The sequence below is a fragment of the Jaculus jaculus genome, chromosome 5 (assembly GCF_020740685.1).
Source record: "Jaculus jaculus isolate mJacJac1 chromosome 5, mJacJac1.mat.Y.cur, whole genome shotgun sequence".
Classification (NCBI taxonomy): domain Eukaryota; kingdom Metazoa; phylum Chordata; class Mammalia; order Rodentia; family Dipodidae; genus Jaculus; species Jaculus jaculus.
The window spans coordinates 2,756,501-2,773,900 of NC_059106.1; the positions used below are offsets into that span (position 1 = coordinate 2,756,501).

The window sequence follows — 17,400 nt, forward strand, 5'->3', positions numbered from 1 at the left end:
ATTGTTTGAAGACACAGTTTCACACTGAACCCACAGCTCACCAATGCAGCTAGACTAACTAGATAGTAAGCTGTGGTGATCCCATCTCTGCCCCCAGCACTGGGGTTATAGGTGCATGCTACCACTACGCCACACATAGGTGCTGGGGATCCAAATTCTGGCCCTCATGCTAGTTCTGCAAGCACTTTACTGACCGAGCCATCTTCTTAGCCCTTGGGGATGATTTTAAAAGAGAATTTGCTGATGTGGATATAACTAGGGTGGGGAAGCATTAATATTGTAAAGAGAACCCTAAATTATTAATATATATGGCTTGTATGTCTGACACGGATTCAGCAGTCTGTGTGGTTACATCAAGTGATGCTGCATTTGCACTTTGGCAATGTGCTCAATTCCACCTTTTTATATTCCAGTGAATGTGGATTTTACTTGGTAAAAAGTTGCTTCTATGTTATTCTTTTCCCCTTATAAGCATCCCCTAACCAATACATCATAGTGACTGTTCACATGGCAATTACATTGTTTTAGCTGTTATCAGTCAAGTAGTGTGTATAGGAGGGTGTGTTAGGTTGTATGAAAATCATGCCACTTAATATGAGAACTGAGCATCTGAGGATTTCAGTATATTTTGGGGTCCTGGAATCAATTCCCTCTAGATACAACTACACTAAACATTTCAGAGGGGTTTAAAAAAAAAACTAATTCAGACTATTCTTTCCCCTCAAAATTGTCCAATGTGCCAAGTTATGCATTGCCAATGTGGCATTCATTTTTTTGTTTGTTTGTTCTTTTGAGGTAGGGTCTCACTCTAGCTCAGGCTGACCTGGACTTCACTATGGAGTCTCTGGATGGCCTTGAACTCATGGCGATCCTCTGACCTCTGCCTCCTGAGTGCTGGGATTAAAGGCATGCATCACCACGCCCAGCTTGCCAATGTGGCACTCTTCTCCTCAGAAACTGTGTAAATGCCATGCCCAGCTTACCTCTCCTATGACATCTGTTAGCAGCTTGAGGGACCGAGAGTCATGAACCAAAGAGTCTGTGTAGAAGGAACCAAGGTATTTCTTTGGGTCCATTGAGTTGTCCTGGGCACATAGGTCTGGGCGCATGGTGAATCCATGGGAGATCCTTCCCACTGTGAAGGGGAAAGCGCCGCCTGCAAGACAAAAGCGAGCACCATCCCTGGCTTGGGAGGCTAAGACAAGGCAGGAGGATCACAAACTCAAGGCCTGCCTGAGTGACAGAGTCAGTTCAAGCTTTGCCTGGACACTTAAGAGAGACTCGGTCACAAACAAAAACACTTTAAAGGCTGGGGATGTCGCTGACTGGTAAAGTACTTATCTACTAGGTGGGAAGCCTTGGATTCAATGCCTATGACACAGTGCTAGTGGCAATAAAAAAATAACAGTGGCGAGCCAATCCATTACTGAGAGGCTACTGTTGGTTAAAAGGATGTGTGTTCAAAGAGACGTTAACATAGCCCCTCAGATTGATGTCATTTTCAAAGTGCCTACCAGGGTCCAGATGCGGGGCAATGACCCAGAAGAGGTAAGTGACTCATCCACAGCTGAGACTTAGGAAGTGTATCCCAGAGAGACTAGCTTGTCAAGTGTTCTCAAATAGGACAACCTATTCCAGATCTGAGGCCTATTCATAAAGTGCAGTGCAGTGCACAAAGCTATTAGAAGGACTCGAGTCCTATTGATGGATGTGGGAAGCATCTTCTCTGAGTTATAGATAGGGAACATCAGGCTAGCATGTCACATGTACAATCAGATATCATGTGTGAGTATGTCTAAGAGTCACAATCTCAATGACCTAGAGGAACCAGGCAGGCAATGCAAAGGAACACAATTGGCCTACCTGTAAATAGTAGGGAATGGTAGGGACCATAATGCTTGTGGCCTAACTAGAAAGATTTAAGTAAAAACCAAAATAAAAATGGCATGAAACAAACAAAACTTGCCCATAAACATGGAATTTGGGGCCAAGGAGATGGTTTAATCAGTTAAAGGTTTGCCACATAAGCATGAGGACTTGAGTTCAGATCCCCACACTCATGTCAAAGCCAGGTGTGGCCATGCATGCCTGTAATCCAAGAACTAGGGAGGCAGAGACAGGTAGATCCCTGGGGTTCACTGACCAGCTAGACTATCTAAGTCGCTGAGCTCCAAGCTCAATGAGAGATCCTGTCTCAAAAAGTAAGGTGAAGAGCAATTGAGGAAGATACTCTATTCTTGCCTTTGGCCTCTACCCCCACACACATGCACATGTACACATGTACCTGTACATGCATGTGTATTCACATTCATATGAACACACATACACATGCAAAAAGAAAAAGCATTTGGTTCTCAAATCATAATAAGATGATTGCTAAAAGATGTTACAAAATCTCCAAAATTCATGTAAAAAATTCCCCGTTGTAACTTATTTGGAGACAGGGTCCTTAAGGAAGGAATTCAGGATACATGAAGCTGGACCGGGTGGGGCCCTAACTCAGCAAGAATGATCTTACAAGAGGAAGACATCAGAATGGTCTCTCCACCTCCTCCTCTGCCCTTTCCTCACCATGCATACACAGTGGAAGGTCCATGTGAGAACATGGGAGAAGATGGCCTTCTGTGTATGAGAACACAGGAGAAGATGGCCTCCTGTGTGTGAGAACATAGGAGAAGATGGCCTTCTGTGTGTGAAGAACACAGGAGAAGATGGCCTTCTGTGTGTGAGAACACAGGAGAAGATGGCCTTCTGTGTATGAGAACACAGGAGAAGATGGCCTCCTGTGTGTGAAGAACACAGGAGAAGATGGCCTTCTGTGTATGAGAACACAGGAGAGGATGGCCTCCTGTGTGTGAAGAACACAGGAGAAGATGGCCTTCTGTGTGTGAAGAACACAGGAGAAGGTGGCCTCCTGTGTGTGAGAACACAGGAGAAGATGGCCTCCTGTGTGTGAAGAACACAGGAGAAGATGGCCTCCTGTGTGTGAGAACACAGGAGAGGATGGCCTCCTGTGTGTGAAGAACACAGGAGAAGATGGCCTCCTGTGTGTGAGAACACAGGAGAGGATGGCCTCCTGTGTGTGAAGAACACAGGAGAAGATGGCCTCCTGTGTGTGAGAACACAGGAGAGGATGGCCTCCTGTGTGTGAGAACACAGGAGAAGATGGCCTCCTGTGTGTGAGAACACAGGAGAGGATGGCCTCCTGTGTGTGAAGAACACAGGCGAAGATGGCCTCCTGTGTGTGAGAACACAGGAGAAGATGGCCTCCTGTGTGTGAAGAACACAGGAGAAGATGGCCTCCTGTGTGTGAGAACACAGGAGAGGATGGCCTCCTGTGTGTGAGAACACAGGAGAGGATGGCCTCCTGTGTGTGAGAACACAGGAGAGGATGGCCTCCTGTGTGTGAGAACACAGGAGAGGATGGCCTCCTGTGTGTGAGAACACAGGAGAGGATGGCCTCCTGTGTGTGAAGAACACAGGAGAGGATGGCCTCCTGTGTGTGAGAACACAGGAGAAGATGGCCTCCTGTGTGTGAGAACACAGGAGAAGATGGCCTCCTGTGTGTGAGAACACAGGAGAAGATGGCCTCCTGTGTGTGAGAACACAGGAGAGGATGGCCTCCTGTGTGTGAAGAACACAGGAGAAGATGGCCTCCTGTGTGTGAGAACACAGGAGAAGATGGCCTCCTGTGTGTGAGAACACAGGAGAGGATGGCCTCCTGTGTGTGAAGAACACAGGAGAAGATGGCCTCCTGTGTGTGAGAACACAGGAGAAGATGGCCTCCTGTGTGTGAGAACACAGGAGAAGATGGCCTCCTGTGTGTGAGAACACAGGAGAGGATGGCCTCCTGTGTGTGAAGAACACAGGAGAAGATGGCCTCCTGTGTGTGAGAACACAGGAGAAGATGGCCTCCTGTGTGTGAGAACATAGGAGAAGATGGCCTTCTGTGTGTGAAGAACTCCCTCACCAGAAAACAGCCCAGCCAACACCTTGATCTTGTACTTGCAGCTTACAGAGTGGTGAGCAATAAATGGCTGTGGCTTTAGATCGCCCTGTCTGTGACATTTTGTTAGGCTGGCTGGCCAGAGTTGACTGATACAAATAGTGCCTCACCTCCATGTGCAAAACACACTTTCAGTTTAGGAAACTTCGTGAACACCCCGCCCATGATCATGGAGCAAATGGCCACGGTGGTCTCGGTGGGCATTCCTGAAAGGGGAGATAGAGAGTCACAGCAGTCAGGGCTTGTCACCTTAAGCAAAAGAAGCTCAGTGAACATTAGTGGCTGGGGAGCAGTGGCTAATTACTGGGGAACTGTAAGTGCTATGAAACATGGGGCCCTGTGCCCCACCGTGGCTCAAATGCATACAGGGCATCCCCCTGGCAAGGAGGGTCATCGGGCAGCTTCCTGGTTGCCATGTCCATCTGAGGAGAGCAGCCGGGGGCTGGACAAGCAGGGAAAGCAGCCCCCTCGCCTTGCCCCACTCCCCTCCAAGCAGAGTGGGTGAAGGTGGGGCAGACTGCTGGCTCTTGCCATTTCCTGCTTCTCGGCCTGTGATAAGTGACTGTTATATCCCTGAGCCTGCACTTCTTCACCTGAGGACTCTGTTGCTTCTCTTGTAGGGCTTTTGTGGACTTTTGCAGTAATGATGTCAGCAAAGTTCCTGGTTAGAACCTCATGTTGGAAGGCTGAGCAAATATGAGTTACCTCTCTGTGTCGTCATAAACTGAGGGCAATGGCTTGTTCCCCCAGCGGGTTGTTTGGATGACTCAGCAGGTAGTACTTGGTGCCTACGTAGTCACAGCTCACTAAATATTCACCATGGTCGGTCCTGCCAAGCTGTGCTGCCTCTCAGAGCTAAGGCTGATGAACCACTGGGTGGGTGCAAATGATTTCAAGTGCTCTGGGCTCCCTGTAGAAGCATTCCACTCATGTCTGGTGTGGAGGCCAGAGGCCAGTGTTGGGGTCCTTCTTACTTTCCTTGTCTTTTCAAGTAGAATATTTCACTGAATCTGGAGCTCACCAGTTTGGCTAGGCTAGCTAGCTGGCAAGTTGAGGGGACTCTCCCGTCTGCCTCTCAAAAGCTGGGATCACAGGCATGTGCCACTGTGCCTGGTTTTTACGTAGGTGCTGGGGATCTGAACTCAGGTCCCATGTTTGCATGACAAGCACTTTGCCCTGTGTGCCATCTCTCCACCCTCAGCACCATGTTCTTAAGCAGTCATTTATGTGAAGTACTCTGGTGGGGGCAGGTGGCGGGGAGCTGCCTCACTGTATACTTTGGTCTTCACCAGAGGCCACAGCACAGCAGAAAGCAACCTTTGCAGAAAGCCAGACCAGCTCTATCATCTGACAGATGAGACAGAGCCCAGGGAGGTGACGGGGTGGGCTCACTTGGAAGCACTAGAGGTTTGCATCTCTCCCCACCGCTCTCCTCCCTGGGACTGATCCGTGGGAGATATGAGAGGGCAGATGAGACTTCTCACCTTTCCCTGTGCCTTGCTCTCAGGGGAGCTATGAATAAGCAGTGCTGAAGGTGAAGGGCAGAGGAGAGGAGCGAATACCAGGCATGGTGAAAGGCAAATCTACAGTCCATGGCTTTAGTCGCTTGGGTGATAGAAGATGACCTTCGCCTCTTATTATAACAGGATCTAAGAAAACTCTGCTACATCGGCTTGGCTGTATGTTGGGGTCTATGGAAGTCTGTCTAAAATGCTTTGCAGTCAGGCACACTGATGTGAACTCCACTTTCTCCTGTTACTGTGCATCTCAACCAACCATGAACCACTTCAAGATTCAGTTTCTCCATCTGTGAAACTCATTATAATTCCAACCTTTGTCCATTCAGCACCTGATTTGCTTTGTAATTTACCTATGATCATGTTGGATATGGTTAAAATGAAAGGAGGTAATATACACAGCACTTCTCAGAGTAAGCACTTTAGACATGATGGTGGCTGTCACTGTCAATCAACTATTCATACTTCCTCCCTTTAGCGTGGTAGGGATCCACAGGTGATTGGAAAGTCCCAAGAGCTGGAGTTCTGTTCCTAAACCCAGGCTGGCACAAACCTACAAGCCAAGGGAGCCAGTATTTGGCCATTCGTCCATCCATCTGCATGTCCCAGGGATGAATGAACAGGGAACAGTTCAGCCTTTCAGCCGCCTGCAAGGAAGCAATGGCAGGGTTATTTGGATGAGCCTGCAGGTACAAGGCAAAATGTTAGGGAGGCTGCTTTTCTGAGTCTGTATTGACCTGAATAAATAAGCTAAAATACCTTAAAATATTTATTTATTTATTTAGATGGAGAAAAGGGCCACACCCAGGCCTCCCAACACTTCAGGTGTGTGATACAATCCTATAATCCCACCTCAAGATAGAGGCAGGAAAATCAATGCAAATTCAAGGCCAGCTTTTAGCTTGTGTATACAGCCTGTTCCAGGCCAGCCAGAACCACATAGCAAGACCCCGTCTGAATAAAGAGGAGGTAGCTGGGAAGACCACTCAGCTGGTAAATAAACTGCTTGTTGTACAAGCATGAGAAACTGAGCTCAGATCCCAACCCCCATGTAAAATCAGGCTGTGGAGCACAGGCCTGCCATCTCAGTGTGGGGGAGGGAGGGTGGAGGGATCCCTGGGGCTCTCGCGCAGGCAATTTAGTGGAACTGGTGAGCTCTAGGTTCACTGTCTCAAAATACAAAGTGGAGAGTGATTAAGGAAGACCCCTGATGTTGACCTCTGGCTTTCACATATATGTAGGCCCACACACATACATACACATGCATGCACACACGCAGGCATATCATACATCCATACATAAAACAAAGAAAGAAAGGGGGAGGAAGAGAGGGAAGAAGACAAGAAGAAAGGAAGGAAATGATGGGGCTGGGGACTAGGGTCTCAATGCTGGGCCAGGGCAGGCTAGCCTGATACAAGTCATGAAGACAGCTGGACTCAACCCTGGGTGGGGCTTTTTGAGGTCTGCAGGCTCTCAAGTCACTGGAGCCAGGGAAGTGTCTGAAGATGAGCTGTACTGACATGACCTTACAGCACTCTCAGTACGTGAGCTGGGCAAGTGCTGAGGATCATGGGGCAAGCCTACCTCAAGGCCTCTGGGAAATGGAAATGTTGTTTGGACGGAATGAACTTTCTTGAACAAAATGTTTGAATAAGAAGTCCCCTCAACACTCACAGAATATTAATGCATTCCAGGGTTCAAAAATTTTTTCCTTAGTTTATTTTCTTTCAAAGTGTATTGGGGAGCTGGAATGACTCATCCTGCTTTCATATATTAATAGTTGTGCAAACCAGGCCAAAGCAATGTGACTTGTGTACATAAATATTTTTAAAATAGAACAACAAGCCAGACATGGTGGCACACACCTTTAATCCCAGCACTTGGGAGACAGAGGTAGAAGGATCACTGTGAGTTCGAGGCCAGCCTGGGACTACAGAGTGAGTTGCAGGTTAGCCTGGGCTAGAGTGAGACCCTCCCTCAAAAACAAAACAACAAAACAAAACAAAACAATCTTGGATACTCAAGGATTCTGGAAATGGAACGTAAAACAGTAAATCAGCAGTCAGCCTTTGAAGGTCAAGGATTGTTGCAGGCAGCTCCTCATTGCTGGGACAAACATCCAGACACAGCTTATGGGAGAAAAGTGGTTTATCTCAGGCTTACAGAGTCCAGGGAAACACCATCAATGGTGGAAGAAGCTGGCTGCCTTTTATAGTTCCAAGGAGAGACAGAGAGAGAGGGAGAAAGAGAGAGAGAGAGAGAGAGAGAGAGAGAGAGATCTGTCCCCAAACACTCCTTAGAGCTGAACTCCAGGATCTGCCCCCAGTGACATGCCCCTTGTAGCAGGGATCTGCCTGCTAGGGGCTCAAGTAGGAAGTTTAATCAAAAATGACTGAGTTTATGGGGCCATACATTCAAACTACCACAAGGAGCTAACTGGTTTGGGATAATGGATACAGATTGGAGAGAGAACACTGACTTCTTCTAATGGTGTGGGATTGGCAGAGGCACTTGATCATGGCATCTCAGTGAGACTAGCACCTCATTAGGAAGTTGATTTAATTCAGATTAACCATTAAAAACAATTTTGGGGGTTCTAGAGATATAGCCCAGTTGGCAGAGTGCTTACCTAGCACGCATGAAGCCCTGGGCTCCATCCCCAGCACCATGTAAGCCAGGTGTGGTGGGGCATGCCTGCAACCCTAGCCCTTGGAGGTAGAGGTAGGAGGACCAGAACTTCAAGTGATCCCCAGCTATACAGTTAGTTCCAGTTCCAGCCCAGGCTACCTAAGACTGTGTCTCAAAAAACAAAAATTTCCAGGCTGGGGAGATAACTAAGTTGGTGAAGTGCTCTCCTTGCAAGCATGGGGATCTGAGTTTGATCCTCAGAGCTCACCTGAAAAACAAAAACAAAACCACAGGTGGTGATACCCACTTGCCATCCCAACACGAGGGAGGAAGAGCTGGATAGAGCCACGTGAATGCTCTCCAATAAGAGACCGTCTCAAAGGGGGGTGGCATCTCAGGAAGACACCCGAGGCTGTCCTCTGGCCTCCACACACACAGGCACACATATACCACTTTTTGTTTTTTTACATGTATATCAAAACCATAGCCAGCATTCACTGAGATCTTAACATGCCAACTAGCTAGTATAGCTCAGCAGTAGAGTGCTGGTTTAGCATGTACAAGGTCCTGGGCTCAATTCCCAGGACTGCAAAAGGAAAAAAAAGAATTTTACAAGTGTTAGTTTAATCCTTCATGCGATGTATACTCTTAGTCTCTCTCCTCAAGTTACAGAGAAGGAAGTTGGGGCACATAGACCCCAAATAATTTAATTAGGTCTGCGGCTGATAAATGGTAAAGTGAGATAACTAGACACTAATGCCCTATCTGCCTCATACTAGTAATGGAGTCAGTTTTGTTTCTGTAAACTGACCTGAGTGTGTACGAGTAGGTTCATTCAGTAGGAGAGGTCTAAGGACTAAGGGGGACCCTGGATGCTGGAAAGCAGGCACCAGCTTACCTTGAAATGACAAAGCTCACTGAACTTTCAGAAATTCCTCCCATTTGTTTGAACATGATACTGACGCAAGCCAGAGAGCAGTGAAGCGGCGAGCCTCGCTAACTAAACAAATACGCCATCAACCCAGGGACGCTGTGGGTCAGCTGCGTCAGGATGTGCTGCAAAATCCCTTAGAGACTGGCTTCACCCCAAACAGTCTACTGAGAGTGCTTAATGGGTTGAGCAAGTCCCACAAATGAAAATATCTATGGGCTCCAACTGGAGGCAAAGATTGTTGTAGTCAAAGATCCTCAGTAATTCTTAAATCCGATTCTGATGAATAATAAAATGGCTTGCAGCTGAAGTCTCAAGTCACCTTGTGCTGAAAGAACTTGAGTGTGCAAGTAAATAAATCTTTTTTTTTAAAGATTATTTAAGTTTCTAGAACATAAGCCGGGCGTGGTACATACACAATGGAATTCTACTCTCTATTCATCAGAAAGGAAAATGCAATAATGAAATCTGCAGGAAATGGATGGAGTTGAGAAAAATTATTATTTTTTTAAAAGATTTATTTTTATTTATTTATTAGAGACAGAGAAGAGAGAGAGAGAGAGAGAGAGAGAGAGAGAGAGAGAGAGAATGGGTGTGCCAGGGCCTCTAGCCACTGCGAATGAATTCCAAATGCATGTGCCACCATGTGCATTTGGCTTAGGTGGGACCTGGAGAATAAAACCTGAGTCCTTAGTCTTCGCAGACAAGTGCCTTAGCTGCTAAGCCATCTCTGGCCAGAAAATTATTATTTTAAGCGAGGTCACACAGACACAGAAAGATAAATGTCACGTGTACTTTCTCATTTCTAGTTCCTAACATGGATCGATTAAGGAAGAATATGAATGGTGGTGAGCACAGGAAGGCACACATGAAACTAGCGTGAGACCAGAAGAGAGAAGAAATGCGGGGAGAGGAGGGGAGGAGCTACCTGACAGGTTGGGGGGCAGAATTTCAGAGTAGGAGGATCTTGCAGGGTTAGGCGGTGGGGAGGGTGGGAAGCACTCTACAAGATACAACCACCAATCAAAGGGGAAGTCTGGACAGAAGGTGGGAGAAGCTTAACCTTAAGACCATGGACTCTGTTCAATAAATCCCAGGCCCAGAACTGGGTTGCTCCATACGATGAGCTGTTGGCCAGAGAGACCCATGAGGTCTCCCAAACAATGTAGGTCATTGCCAATTCAATTGATTCCCTGACAGAGCTAAAAGGTAAGACCCCATTGCTGAAGACACCACAGGCTGTGTTCACAGGACATTGGAGTATCATTCTGGAACCGAAAGGGAAACTAGCTCCCTCCTGGCTAGTCCCCATAGGGTTGGAAAACCCTGTGAGAGAGCCTGGAGTACAATGGTCATCAACAACATGAATAAGCAGGGGACCCTTCAGAGTACACAACCAACCAGCCAGACAAGAAGTACACTGCTGTGCAATAGTGGCACCCAGCCTCTGTGGGTGACCAACTGTTCTCTGATTGGGCATAAGTCCTGTTCAGTGGAAGAAAACTCATATTTGGTACTGGAAGCCAAGTCATAATCTCATCTCATGGTCAGAAGACTCAGTTTTCAAAAGGAAGCCTCCACTGCTCTCTGGAGAAGAAGAGTGGGCTTGCATACAAAAAGTAAGCAAACAAACAAAAAAAAAAAAACCCCAAAACCACAACTCTCAAATGCATATCTCTTTGAACCCAAGCTGCTCTCACTCTTGGTTGTAGAATCTGTTTTATTTTACAGATGGCACAGAAAATGGAGGAGAACCAAGATCCATTGAGAAGACAAGAAGATAGCTACCTGCCCACCAACAGTTGTGCCACCTCTAACACATTTCCCAGAGAACAGGCGAAACTGCAGAGGAAGTGGCAACATGAATACTGCTCTGACTGCTAGCCTGACAACCAGCTCCAAGGTGATGGTGACTGACACAGTGACCAATCCAAACCCATCAAAGTAGAAATCCAGAGGCCACAGAGAACTCAACATGAAATCAGACTGCCAACAGGCCTGCCATGTCTCAGGGAGCATTGTGGAAGAGGCGACAGAAAGATTGTAAAAGCTAATCTTGTGGGTAGTGAGTAGAGATATCCTGAGGCACAGTTCCCCACAGGGACTAACAGTCCTTCATGACCCCACAGTGAATACCATAACCCCACTGAGGAGGGTCTCCAGGGTAACAGGAACAGGATTTAAGGGATAAAAGAGATTAATCTGTTATATATAAAATAAAAAAAATTAAAAAGGTAAACATGGTGTGTGGGTATAACAGGGATTGCATGCATAGCTATAAAAATACGTGGCTTTGTTATTTTCTTAAAAATTGATGTTACTATTTTTACTGAATTAATTAAAAGATCATGAAAATTGATCTTAAAATGATTTTGCATTTACAATGAAAGTAACACAAAACAGTACCACACCATCATAGTTTTAAGGGTGAAATAAGAAATACAAAAATGCAATCAAGTAAAAAATCATGGATGGTCAGGCATGGTGGCACATGCCTTTAATCTCAGCACTTGGGAGGCAGAGGTAGGAGGATCACCGTGAGCTCAAGGCCACCCTGAGACTACATAGTGAATTCCAGGTCAGCCTGGGATAGAGGGAGACCCTACTTCGAAAAACAAAACAAAACAATAATAATCATCATCATCATTAAAAAGAAAAAGATTCAAGGATCTTAGATCCTGGAACCATGAATAACAGATTGAGTTCTAGGAAGAGAGAGATGGAGACTCAGGAGAGGATTGCGGAGCAATGAAACTGGATACTTCAGAAATGGATGGCACTGATTTTTTATTTTTGAGGTAATATCTCACTCTAGCCCAGGCTGACCCTGGAACTCTCTCTGTAGTTCCAGACTGGCCTTGAACTCACAGTAATCCTCCTACCTCTATTTCCCAAGTGCTGGGATTAAAGACACACCCAGCTGGCACTGAATTTGTTTCACAAAGTAGGGTCTCACTCCAGCCCAGGCTGACCTGGGAATTTATTTTGTAGTCTCAGGGTGGCCATGAAGTCACAGTAATCCTCTTACCTCTGCCTCCCAAGTGCTAAGATTAAAGGTGGGTACCACCCCCCCCAGTTTGAAGTTTTGAAAATTTATTTTATTATAAAATATTTTAAATATAAAACATATAATTCATAGGGCTGGAGAGATAGATCAGTGGCTAAGGCACTTGCTTGCAAAGCCTTTTGGCCAAGGATTGAATCCCTTGTATCCATGTAAAACCAGATCCACAAAGTGGCACATGCATGTTCATTTTCAGTGGCCCTGGCATGCCCATTCTCTTTCTCTCTCTTGCTTTTTGCTAATGCATAAATAAATAAAAACATTTTAAAAAGAAAGTATAAATAATACTACAATCTGGGTGTGGTGGCGCGCAACGTTAATCCCAACACTCGGGAGGCAGAGGTAGGAGGATCGACATGAGTTTGAAGCCAGCCTGGGACTACAGAGCGAGTTCCAGGACAGTTTGGCTAGAGTGAGGTGCTACCTCAAAAAACCCAAAATAATAATAATAGTACAAAAACATTCATATACTTATCACCTAAGTTTGTCAAATGTGAACATTTTCATGATGTTACTTCTATACATCATCTATTTTTATATCTCTATCCATATCATCCATACCTATGTTTATTTTGGGGGGGGTTGAGACAGGGCCACACTATGTAGCCCAGGCTGGCCTGAAACTCACTGTGTAGTCCAGGTTGGCCTCAAACTCATGATATTCCTGCTTTTACCTTTTGATAACTGGGATTACAGGCTGTACCTCCACACCTGATTTTGTTATGTATTATTAGTATTTTTGTTTTGTAATTTTGAGATAAGGTCTTCCTCTAGCTCAGATTGACCTGGAACTCACTTGGTAGTCTCAGATTGGCCTTGAACTCACAGAGATCCTCCTACTTCTGCCTCCCAAGTGCTGGGAAAAAAAACACGCCGGCTTTGTTATGTATTTTTCTTATACCTTGCCAGATATTTGGCTTTCACAGGATCTTAGGTGAGGATTGGTAAAACAAATAAAAACACACCCAGATATTAAAATATTCTGCAATTACTTAAAAGCCACCTATTAAGATAATTTTCAGTTAGTTTGGAAGTTCTCAGGATATTCTTTTTTTTTTTTCTAATTTCTTTGAGAGAGAGACAGAGAGAGAGTGAGTGATGGGGGTTGGGGGGGAGAGAATGGGTGTGCCAGTACTTCCAGCCACTGTAAATGAACTCCAGATGCATGTGCCCCTTGTGCATCTAGCTTATGTTGGTTGGTCCTGGGAAATCAAACCTGGGTCCTTTGGCTTTGCAGGCAAATGCCTTAACTGCTAAGTTATCTCTCCAGCCCTCAGTTAGGATATAAAATCACATATGTAAGAGAATTCTAATTTTGTTAGAATATGGATATTTGCAAAATTTTAAAATGAACTGAACTGTATCAGTGGTTACTTATTTATCTTTGGGTGGTAGGATTTGGGGGTTTGCTTTCCTTTTTGTACTTTTCTGTTCTCCCACAATCTTTTCAAAATTATTTTATATTTTTGATAAACATTACATGTTCCCAAAGCAAAAAGGGTGTGTGTGTGTGTGTGTGTGTGTGTGTGTGTGTATGAGAGAGAGAGAAACAGAGTAGTGCCTGGTTGTGGCGGTGAGGGTGCATTTAGGTTTTCACATGAAGGAGGAAAAGAGCGCTGGAGGGGAGGGGTACCTCAGCCGTTAAAGGCACTCGCTTGGGGCTGGAGAGCTGGCTTAGCCATTAAGGCGCTTGACTGCAAAGGACCCAGGTTCCATTTCCCAGGACCCATGTAAACCAGATGCACAGGTGGCACATGCATCTGGAGTTTGTTTGCAGTGGCTGGAGGCCCTGGTGTGCCCTTTTTTTCTTTCTCTCTCTTTCTGTCTGCCTCTCTCTATCTCTCCCAGATAATAAATAAATACAAATAAGAAAATATTTAAAAAGCTACTTGTTTGCGAACCTTCCTGCCTGGGCTTAATTTCCCAGTACCCACTTCTTAAAACCAGATGCTCAAAGTTGTCACGTGTCTGGAGCTCATCTGCAGTGCAGAGGCCCGGCCGGCCAGCCCTGCCCATTCTCTCTCTCTCTCTCTCTCTCTCTCTCTCTCTCTCTCTCTCTCCCTCCTTGCAAATAACTATTTTTTTTTTTTTTTAAGAGGAAATGAGTAAGTGTGATCAGAACAGAGAGATTGTATCATTGTGTCATCTCAGCCTGGCTCTATCCTCCCTCTACTGTAGAATGACTCAATCCTTTGGGGGAAGGGTTTTGGTACCCACAGCTGGAATGACTGGCATCCCCATGTTCCCCGGGCCCATGTGGTGTGGTGCCTTCCTCTTATGGGTACCACCAGTGTTCACCCCTGGGGCCATGGAGTGCGGCCCGTTGACTGACAGCTGTGTACTCACTGCGTAGACCTGGAAGAGTTCCTGCGCATTCAGGTCCCACGAGTTGACGTGGGAGCCGATCTGGACCCCGGGAAATCCCAGCTCCTTCACACACCGCTCCATCTCCTGGACGGCCAGCTCTGGGGCCTGCATGGGCAACGTGCCCAAACCCACGAATCTTTGTGGGTGGCTTGCCACAGTGGCAGCTAGGTTGTTGTTTAAAAATTGGCACAGGTCTAAAGTGTCCTTAGGTTTGGCCTGGTGGAAACAGGAAAGGGAAAACTGTGCTGTTCAAAATCTACTTCTCAGGGGCTGGAGCGATGGGCCAGCACTTAACGTACTTGCCTGCAAAGCCTAGAGAACTGGGTTCAATTCCCCAGTACCCATGTAAAGCCTGATGCACAAAGTGGTGCATGCCTCTGGGGTCTGCTTTGCAGCTGCTAGAGGCCCTGGCCCACCCATTCTCTCTGTCTCTATTCCCTCTCCTCGCCCTCTCTCTGCTTGCTTGCAAATAAATAAAATAAAATAATAAAAACCTACTTCCTGGAGACTGGAGAGATGGCTTAGCGGTTAAGGTGTTTGCCTGCAAAGCCAAAGGGCCCCTGTTTGATTCTCCAGGACCCACGTAAGCCAGATACACAAGGGGGTGCATGCATGCAGAGTTATTTGCAGTGGTTGGAGGTCCTGGAGTGCCCCTTCTCGTTCTCTCTCTTTCTCTTTACTCTCTGCCTCTTTCTCTCTCTCTCTCTCTCAAATAAATAAATAAATAATAAAAAACAAAAACAATGAAACCCTACTTCTCCGGAGTGGGTAAAGTGCTTGTCCTTCAAGCATGAGGACCCGAGTCTGGATCCACAGAACTCAGATAAATGCCAGGCATTGTGGCATATGCCTGTCACCCCAGCTCTGGGGAGACACAGGGATCCTCTAGGGCTTTGCTGACTAGCTAGTCAAGCCAAATTGGTGAGTTCTAAGTTCAGTGACTCTGTCTCAAAAAGTAAGGTGGGAGTGACTGCAGAAAGCCCCAGCTGTTGGACCTCTGGCTTCCGTAAGCATGTGCACCTGCACACACGTGTACTCCCACAAACATGCAACCATACATGTATGTGCACACATGCATATCACACATGCAACTCCTGAGGCACAGATTGTGAAGGCAAACCCTCTGACAGCAGAGCTTCCAGAGTACACAGCTAACTAGTTAAATGAGGAGCCTTATCACTGCGCCTGGCTTCATTACAGGGTCTTTTCATCCTAGGGGTGGAATGGTCATGGGTGGGCCCAGGGCCTGAGGCCACCATTGGGCATCTGTCATGCCACCCTGAGAGACACCAGGCCAGTTCACAGACCTTCCCTGTCCTTGTGTCCTTCCCACCTTCCCTGCTGGCTGCCCCGACATGGGCCTCGGAGAGCTGCTGGGGCAGACAAGCTTGCTCTGCCTCCCTCGGTCTCCTTTCTTTCTGGTTTGCTTCTTCCGACATGTCCCAGTGCTGGCGATGTGGTCCTGTACAGCCACCCCAGTTATCCAGCCAGAGTTGTACCCACTTGATAAGTTCAAGCACCCTGAGTTTGAAGGCATTTTATTGCTATTTTTGCATGTGTACATGCGTGTGGTATGCTTGCTTGTGTGTATGCATGTTCGTGTGTGGGTGCAGATGCACGTGCATGTATGTGCATGTGGCTGTGGAGGCCAACATCAGAGGTCTTCCTTACTCACATATTCTTTGGGACAGGCTGTCTTACTGAATCCAGAACTCACTCAGTGGGTCCCAGGGATTCCCTGTGTCCGCCTCCCAAAGTCTGGTGTTACCGGTATGTGCCACCATGCCTGGTACCTTACATGTGTCAATGCCAGGTCCTCATGCTTGTGTGGCAAGCCCTTTCCTGATGAGTCAATTCCCTAGCCCATGGGATTTTAACTAGTGAATCTCATTGTAAGCCTGGAGGTCTGAAGGTGGGGAAAGTGTGAGTGGGTGGCACTTTCATCGTTTCGTAAATCACAGGACTATTAGGTTAATGCATCCTTAGCTCTGAGCCTGAAGGCTCAAAATCAGGCCTAAACTCCTAGTGATTGAGAATTGTTGACTTGTAGAATGGTATATAGGATTTACTTTTTGTACACTTCCCTGGGAGAGATAACCTAGGCCATTATACCCTTTCAAAAATCTTCCTTGCCTCAGAGTCAATTGGCTTGTCAGTACCCCAGCAGGGCACTGCAGGAACGAGCCATCAGACAGATAAGTTCTGGTGGGGATCCGGGCTGGGTCTAGACCCATGTGGTCTGGTGGAAACACAGTATGGATCTAAGAGGGACGAACAGGCTGCTGGAGCAAGGACATGGTTAAGAAGCCAGGCCCAGGGAGGATGCTGCTAAGGGGAGGATTGTGAGGGACAGTTACGATTTATGGGAGCAGTGTCAAGATTTGAGGCATCTGAGACGGCACAGTGGGTAGAGTACTTACCACTCAAGCATTAGGACATGAGATTGATCCCTAGGACCCACATACAATTCTGGACATAGTAGTGCATTTTCTCCCAGCCCGGGGGAGGTGGATAGCTAGTCTCGCTGAATCCCAGATTGAGTGAGCGACCCTGTCTCATGAAACAAGGTAGAGAAGGAATGGGGAAGACACCTGACATCAACTTTTGGCCTCCACATGCATGTGCCCGCAGACATATGAACATGTATACACACATACACACATACCATACACAAACACATGCAAAAATATGAGACTTGGGACATCTGTTCACCTTCTGGGGAGTTTACATGAGCCTTCACCAATGGGGAGATGGTTTGAGGATCATACTTACCCAGTAGCTAAACATGACAGGAACCGTTGAAAGAGCTTGCACTGTGACTCCTAGACACAGACACAAAGGGAGGCAAAGCTGTGAGGAGAGGAGCTCTTCTCAGGGCCCAGAAGCC

General features: G+C 46.6%; 1 protein-coding gene across 3 annotated transcripts in view; it reads right to left on the reverse strand.

Annotated features, from left to right (window-relative positions):
- Acmsd (aminocarboxymuconate semialdehyde decarboxylase) overlaps positions 1-17,400 on the reverse strand; it is a 58,896-nt gene that overhangs the window by 16,625 nt on the left and 24,871 nt on the right. For 2 of the 3 annotated variants that reach the window (XM_045150281.1, XM_004668161.2), the window contains 5 exons: positions 17,286-17,335; positions 14,493-14,729; positions 6,077-6,170; positions 4,117-4,212; positions 984-1,156 (listed from right to left, as the gene is read on the reverse strand). In XM_045150281.1, coding sequence (XP_045006216.1) covers positions 984-1,156; positions 4,117-4,212; positions 6,077-6,170; positions 14,493-14,729; positions 17,286-17,335 — 650 coding nt within the window. The remainder of the gene's footprint in view (positions 1-983; positions 1,157-4,116; positions 4,213-6,076; positions 6,171-14,492; positions 14,730-17,285; positions 17,336-17,400) is intronic. The other variant, XM_012951079.2, reaches the window with a different exon arrangement.